This window comes from Diceros bicornis, chromosome 17, assembly GCF_020826845.1.
Source record: "Diceros bicornis minor isolate mBicDic1 chromosome 17, mDicBic1.mat.cur, whole genome shotgun sequence".
NCBI lineage: Eukaryota > Metazoa > Chordata > Mammalia > Perissodactyla > Rhinocerotidae > Diceros > Diceros bicornis.
The window spans coordinates 2000554-2008587 of NC_080756.1; the positions used below are offsets into that span (position 1 = coordinate 2000554).

The following is an 8034-nucleotide window of genomic DNA, read 5'->3' on the forward strand; positions in this document are numbered from 1 at the left end:
GGAAACACTCAGCCTAAGCTGGAGGATGAGAGGGATGCGATGGAGACTGCATGCAGAGACACTGCCATGGGCAGGAGCAGAGGAAGGGAGGACGGCCCAGGGAAGGTGGGAGCACTGTTATGGGGGAGGAGGGAGAATTTCCTGTGAGGTTGCTTCCATTCTCTCAGTGTCCTGTGAGGCCAGGCCATCCACTGAGAGCAGACAGGGGTGGACGGTGAGCGTCGGGGAGTGTGCTGGGCTTTGAGGAGAGGGGATGAGAGGTAAAATAGTCATTTTGGAGAGTGGGGACACCACAAGAAGGGTTGCAGAGAGGTGACCAAGACGGCCAGGCCGACTGAGGGTTTGTGAGGTCTGTGGTTTTGAATCTAAAGTGAGAGCTGTCAGCACGCCTGTGGATTTTTCTCCAGCCATAGCCAGCTGTTTGGGTCCAGGGGAGGATATAGAAAGTATTAAGAGTGCACATGTTTTTTTTTTTTTTTCCAAATGTATATTTTTTTGTCTTCAGAGACACCAGATGGGGCTAAACAAAGAAAGACAAGGTATGAGTTGCAAAGCCTTTAATGACAATCTTTGTATTTTTTACAACATGCATAATTTCACACCCGTGCTTAATTAGCAATTATTTCAATAGTGGCAAACTCATCTGCCTCCAGATTTAGTCATAATGCGTGAATCTAAGCTAATGAAATCAAGCAACGGCAACAGCTCATCTAATCCTTTACATTCCTTCAAGGTCACTAAGATGCATGAAAGAGCTCTTTAAAGGGCGAAATAGATGGATATATAAATTGTGAGTTATTTTATTTATTTTTTGTGAGGAAGATCAGCCCCGAGCTAACATCCATGCCAATCCTCCTCTTTTTGATGAGGAAGACTGGCCTTGCGCTAACATCTGTGCCCGTCTTTCTCCACTTTATATGTGACGCTGCCACACCACGGCCTGACAAGCGGTGCATCGGTGCACGCTCGGGATCCAAACCCAGGCCTCCAGCAGTGGAGCAGGTGCACTTAGCCACTATGCCATGGGGCTGGCACTGTGAGTTTATTTTTAAAGCTATTTAGAAGTAACATCTCTAAGAAAACCTTTCAACCAAAGGTCACACTCTGTGAAAACACAATTCTTAATTCAGGCTGTCTCCCTTTTTAGCCATTAGGCATTCTGCTACTTTTAAGATATTATATCGTCCTACAAAGAGAGGTTATTTTTGACTGATTTTGGAGATGGCTGAACAGATGAGGGCATCAGATACCTCCACAGCTGGGATTTTGCCTAAGATCAATTTGTTCTCATATAGTCTGTTGGTATTGACTGTTTTTATAACTGTTTTTATGGACGACTGGGGTGTACTTGTATCATTCAAGATTAAGTCTGGATTAATCTTTGGTTAAGAACTAAATGTCCTGGAGATGTATTTGATAACCAAGATTTTAGATAAATTGTGACCAGCATTAGGTATATTCGCAAACTGAAAAGATTGTAGGCTTCATATCAAATAATAAACATATTAGTCAACATTAAGCCTCTTAGAAGAAAGACCATATCTTGCTCCTGCGTCTGTAAAAATGTTATTTGTTTGAAAGAATGGTGGTGTGACCTTTCACTCAACGACTCCTCCCTTAATATGAAAAGAGACAAAATGAGCTGAAGAAGGAAAACTCCTCAGTTACACTCCGCAACCCTGGACATACTGAGTGAGGTCATGGTTTTGACAATGGCTTCTCCATGCCACCCTGTAGAGAAAGGTGAAAAAGATGGTGATAAGGTTAACACGTATCTTCACTGTAGTATGAATGCTTCAAATCCTTTGGGAGAACAAAATAATTTATCAGACACCGCAACACAGCCTACAGATAGACCCAGGTAGTGCTCTTTATTACATGGGGATCCGTCTACCAAGAACTTCTCTTCTCCCCAAGCCCTGGCTGGAGCACAGAATGCAGGAGCACAGTGTTGAGTCCTGTGCATTCTCCACAGGCGACTGCAAAATGTCTTCCACGTTTACCTAATTCCAAATATAACTTCCAGATAAGACAAGGAACTAGAGAGTATGGGGAAGCTTAAAACTCTAGAAGTCCCCTAAAATAAACTGAGGGGTAAAGAGTGAGATTCTGAACCAGTTGAAGTGGATTGTTTCCAGGTGACACGTTTACTCTAAGTCTAGAGCTGCAGTCTTGGGTCTCAGCAGCGTGCTGTGCTCTCTGAACATCTCCGCTCACTTCTCCCCTTAGGAAGGCAAACAGCTTTCCCTGTTCACGGAAACGTACCAGGCTCGGATGCCCTGTGGATCACTGACAACCCGCTTTGCACATGCCACAGCTTGAGTGATGTCATCTTGCAGCAGTGCTGAAAAAGAGGTGTGAGGAATGGAAACAACTGTCAGAGAAATTTCACCTTAAGCTCATTTCACTAATGCTCTCAGGCTGAGAAAGAACATGAACATTACTTTCCAAGAGTCCGCGTATCTGTGAATGTTGGGGGAAAACTGTTTTCATTTCATCCCATTTGGCATGAAATAAAGCATTCTGTTTCTCACTGACCAAAGTCATTGGAACCTCTGGAATTACTAACTAATGATAGAAGGTTCTTTTTGTACTAGGATCTGTAAAAAAACAGCCTAGCAATTTTTTAATCAGCAATTCCACTACTGGAAATTTACCCTAAAGAAATAATGAGAAATGCACCCAAAGATGTATGCACAAGGCATTTTATAGAGATTAATAAAAGGGAAAAATGGCAACAACCTAAGTGCTTAACAGTAAGAGCTGGATCAATAAATTATAGAACATTTATATAGTGGGATTTTATTCATCCTTGAAATAGAATACAGATTTGTATTTGTTGACATGGAAATAATTTTGTATGAGAAAGAGCAAACGGTAAAGCAGTATATATGGTACAATTTCATCCTGGTTAAAACACATTGCTCACATGTTCGTAGGTGAGTACATATGTGCGTGATACAGCTCTACATTCGTAGACAGGATTGATGCATATTCTGGAAAAGTATATAGCAACATTTATACCATTGCTCATAAATCTTTAGGTAGTAAGAATTTTTATGCAATGACCAATATATTCAAAATTCAGTAATTGAATATAATTATATAATACAAAACATTTTTAAAAAATTAACTGGATACCAAAGAATATGCTTTTTTTTTTTTTTTGGTGAGGAAGATCAGCCCTGAGCTAACATCCATGCCAACCCTCCTCTTTTTTGCTGAGGAAGACTGGCCCTAGGCTAACGTCCATGCCCATCTTCTTCCACTTGATATGGGACGCCACCACAGCATGGCCTGACAAGCGGTGCATGGGTGTGCACCCGGGATCCGAACCTGGGCTGCCAGTAGTGGAACCCACGCACTTAACCGCTACGCCACGGGGCCGGCCCCCAAAAGAATATTCTAAGACTAATCTTCCTTATTAGGAATTTTAACAATATCAGTTTTGCAATACTTCTCCAATATTTTATGCACTGAAAATTCCATGTTATTTCTATTTTTATAAAAGTTCAATAGAATATTTGTTTCACCTCAATTAAACAAATCCATAAATTAACTTGTTAGGTATGACAATGACTATATAGAAACTATATTTTTTGGAGATGCAAAATAAAGAATTTAGAAATGAAATGTCATAATACTTCCAATTCACTTTAAAATATTCAGCAAAAAAAAATATATATAATATATACATAAAAGAACTAAGCATAACACAATATTAACCACTATTAAAGTACGTGACAGGCAGATGGCTGTTTATTATACTAATGCCTCAATTTCTATATTTTTAGAGCATTTCATAATAAAACGTTTAAAACAATTTAAAAAAAGACCCCACAACCAAATTGTCCTTAAACCTCCCCAGACTAAGGGGGAGGAACGGCATTGTCCTTGACAAAGCATCAATAAGTCCATTTACAATAAATCAATAGGTCATCTCTGAAACTTTTGTATATTAGAAAAGAGCAACCTTTTACAAAACCGGCTCTTTAGTTTCTTACTTAGGGAATTGTGAGGAGGAGAATAGAGTTTCTAGAGGTCAAGATGGAGTTTCTCCTGGTCCCTGATGGACCCGTCCAGACTTTCTCATTTGCACTGAATCTCTGTCCCAGTAAGTACATCCACGTGGGTCCTGTGCCATCACTCGGATGTTATCTGGTCTTACCCTTGCAGGGTATACGACAGGCGTTAACTGCTCCTGGGGTTTTGCCGTCATTGCACCAGTAGTGGCTATTGATCTGAAATATCCCATAGTCAGTGCTTCGGTCTGGAGGATTGTAGTTTGTAGCTTGTGTATTATAACCACTTTCCCATTTGGCCAAACACACCCCTGAAAAGAATTTATTTTTAGTCATCAACAGCAACACCACAGGACACACTGCTCACCACAATCAGCGCTCTTTAGCTCATTCTATTTCACTAATGACTTACTTTATAAGTACAAAGATGTATTTTACTTGTAAAATATTTTAACGCCTTAGTGTTAAAGGGCCCTTAAGAGAATCCTTTGGTTAGCAAGTCATTTTGTAATACAAATGAAGCAAGAAAACATACTTTTAAAATATTAAAATAGCTGTTTCTGCCATTTCTTTCTATCCTTCCTCTGCTCCCATCCCTGCGGCAAGATTCAGCCTAGAATAGAAAATCCTAGAGTTGTTGAGTGTTTTTTGTCACTAACAGCAGATATGTATGTGTTAGGAAAAGTAAGGTTTTCTGGGGGAAAGAAATTTTCTTATGATACCTAAAGATGAATTTGGGTATCAAATTAGAATCTGGAAAACAAGAGTTATAGAATAGGAAAGACTATTCCATCCACCCATCCATTGGCCCATCCTTCTCTCCATCCCTCCATCCATCCTTCTCTCCATCCCTCCATCCATCTATCCCTCCCTCCATTCATCCATCCCTCCCTCTCTCTCTCCATCCATCCATCCATCCATCCATCCATCCATCCATCCACTCATTCATTCAAAAACAGTTATTGAGGGGAAATGTTTGAATTCTACTGAAGAATACAGTAATTACATTGACAAATATGGACTAAAATATAAAGTAACTTTTACCCACGGCATTTTTTGAATTGTGGGGAAGAAAATGAAAACTAGCTAATCAACTAGAATGAGTAAGAATAATAACAGATCATTTCATGCTGTTTTCAGGGATCCTTATAAAAACAGTGATTGAGGAGAAAGAGGTTCCTGCTGCCCCTGCATTGAGAGTTCAACATAACATTAAAACTTTGCCATTAAAAACCCTGTGTCATGGCAGGGGAATTAAAAAAGAGAAAAATACTGCATTACTCTAGGTTCACAGAACCCAAGTTCCAACCGGGACATGGCTCGAGTCAAGTGCCCAGACTTGATGAGATGTCCCAGGGCCTCAGATGTATCTGTTAGTCAGCTGCACGCGCCACTGTGGAGGCAGCTGGCAGATCTGGCGGCACTGGGCGAGTACAGGAGGTCCTGGTTTACTGGAACGGCAGAGAATTTTGCCGTCCGGTGCCCTCATTCCTTCCTCTGGTACATCTGATCCTCATGGAACAAGCTGATGTTTTAACCATTGTGACTGTACAAACCCTCAAAGAAAGAAAATGGTCCACTCACTCAAAGCCCCTCTCTCATCACTCATGCTCTGTTAGTGTCCTTTCCACACCTGCTAACTCTCTGGAAGCTTGAAGAAGAGGGAACTTACAGTTTGCCAGGCTGACTCCCCGAAAGCCGTCCAGCCCAAGTCTTTTCAGAGTTCTGGCCAACTCACACCTTTCAAAGACCTTGCCCTGGACAGTGATGGAGAGGAGCAGAAGCCCCAGAGTCAGGAGAGCCTTCATGGTGACTGGAAGCCAGACTTCCAGGCTGACCAGGGGGAGCAGGGAGAGAGTATTTAACATCTTTTACTTCCTTCTTCTCCGCCTGGTTTGGGGACTCCACCCTTTCAGATGTGTGGAAAACAGGAACTGTCTATCGGTCCACCGACTTGAAAGTTTTTCTTTATGTTTGAAGACAGAGATTCTGACATGTTAGCAACTAACCCAAGGAAAATAATGAAATGACACTGTTGAAAGAGCGGCTCAGGAAGAACTGGGAAGCAGCTCCATTACCAAGACAGAAACTTCTTCCTATTTCAATATGAAATTGAGAAACTATAAAGAAAAGAAAATGAACATTTTACCCAACTGGAAATGAACTCTGATCTTTGACAACATTCATTTTCATTAAATTGTTTTTTGTGCACTATGTTGTATTCATCTTTTTCACTTAAAATTATTTTATATACACTTTCTGCAAAAGAACATGACACATTGCCTGTCATTGTAATAAGTTTATAGCACCTCACCATGTTGCTCAGCCAGATTCCTACCCTAACTTTTTCTGCGACTATTGTAAATTTTTAATTTATAAATCAGTGTTTTACTACTCTAAATAAGACTTATGTGACAACGTTCCCAATTCTTTTTTAACGATCCCTTACCTCACATTTCCGTGTTAGAACATAAGTGTCATTATAAAGAAAGGGAACTTTATAATCAAACTTACAGAAGAGTCACAGAATCTGCCACCCCAAATCTGTCCCTTGGGCATTGGGATTATTTTCAGCTAAAAGCAACTGAAGAGAAGCAGATGCAAGAAAAGCCCACTTTCCTCCCCCATTTGCCTGAAAGCAGAACATAAATTGCACAGAAGTTAAGCACTGGTAGCCCTAGACCTTATCAGCCCTGAGACGGAACCAGAGGACTTTACTGACTAGCTATTCTCTTCCATTAGTCGCCATAGATTTATCTTTCCACAGTTTGCTGCCCTTGGAAACCTAGATCTCTTTTCATCTGTCCTGTCACTCCTCTAACAATGTACAGTAGTCCCCCCATATCCGTGGGGGATGCGTTCCAAGACCCCCAGTGGGTGCCTGACACTACAGACAGGACCAAAGCCTATAGATACTACGTTTTTTCCTATATATACACACCTATGATAAAGTTTAATTTATCATTTAGGCACAGTAAGAGATTGACCATAACAGTAATAACATAGAACAATTATAACAATATACTGTAATAAAAGTTCTGTGAATGTGGTCTCTCTCTCTCTCAAAATATCTTGTTGTGCTGTACTCTCCCTTCTCGTATGAAGTGAGATGATACAATGTCAACATGATGAGATGAATTGAGGTGAATGACATAGCACTGTCATGTTAGGCTACTACTGACCCTCAGGTCAGAAGGAGGATCATCTGCTTCTAGACTAAGGTTGACTACTTAAGGTAACTGAGACCACGAAAGTGAAAATGCCATAAGGGGGACTACTGTGCTGTTCTTTGGTTAAGATGCTGTGTCAGCCCAAAGCTAGCCACCTCTTAGAGTTACTCTTCCCCGCATTTCTCCCAAGTATATGTGCATGCTAATTAACTTGTTCATTTTTCTCTGGTTAATCTGTGTTCTGTTACAGAGTCCCAGCTGAGAACCTCAACGGATAGAAGAAAAAAGATTTTTCCCCTCCCCTACAATTTCTGGTGACAGGGATGGGATAGTAAAAGGATGGACCCTCTACTCTCCCTAGAGACTGCTATTGAGTTACAGGATACCTGAACACAGACCAGCAGAAGGTAGGAATTCTTACCATATCAGTCTCTCACATCTCTGTCTGTGGCGCCCAGTCAAGTGAGGAGGATAAAAATTTTTCCTTGTCTCTTTCTATCCAAATTCATATTGTCATGAGAAAAACATGTGCAACAATTAGTTCTTGAATTGTGACCACTGTGAATTTGGTTTGGGGTGCCCATAGGTTATTGATCCTTACCCTCCCAGAAGTAGTCATTGTTTTCCTTTGTCTCTGTCCTCTCTTCATTTGTCATAAGGAAGAAAAACATAAGATGACATTCTCCAAAATCTCCTGAGAATTTGGCTTTGTAACCAGTGGAATATTCTTTCTGGTTTCTGCCACTTGGAGAGTGCAGACTGTCAGTCAAGTGTCAGGTGGCTAGCCCTCCAGCCAGGAGCTCAAGACATGGAGTGACGAGCAGCATTCTCTGCCCAACTGT

The 8034-nt window shown here is 41.0% G+C and overlaps 1 protein-coding gene across 1 annotated transcript; it reads right to left on the reverse strand.

The window, feature by feature from the left end:
* Positions 1-542: 542 nt before the first annotated feature.
* Positions 543-5872, reverse strand: LOC131415815 (lysozyme C, kidney isozyme). Its single transcript, XM_058557656.1, has 4 exons — positions 5695-5872; positions 4169-4333; positions 2266-2344; positions 543-1731 (listed from the first exon to the last, which is right to left on the reverse strand). The coding sequence occupies exons 1-4, from the start codon at positions 5828-5830 to the stop codon at positions 1665-1667; spliced, it is 447 nt and encodes a 148-aa protein (XP_058413639.1). The 5' UTR covers positions 5831-5872; the 3' UTR covers positions 543-1664.
* Positions 5873-8034: the final 2162 nt, after the last annotated feature.

Coding starts and splice junctions, on each gene's coding strand:
- LOC131415815 (XM_058557656.1), bottom strand. CDS start 5,830: ATGAAGGCTCTCCTGACTCTGGGGCTTCTGCTCCTCTCCATCACTGTC. Junction 4,334..5,694: donor GGGAGTCAGCCTGGCAAACT/GTAAGTTCCCTC, acceptor AATTCTTTTCAG/GGGTGTGTTTGGCCAAATGG. Junction 1,732..2,265: donor CCACAGGGCATCCGAGCCTG/GTACGTTTCCGT, acceptor CTTTCTCTACAG/GGTGGCATGGAGAAGCCATT.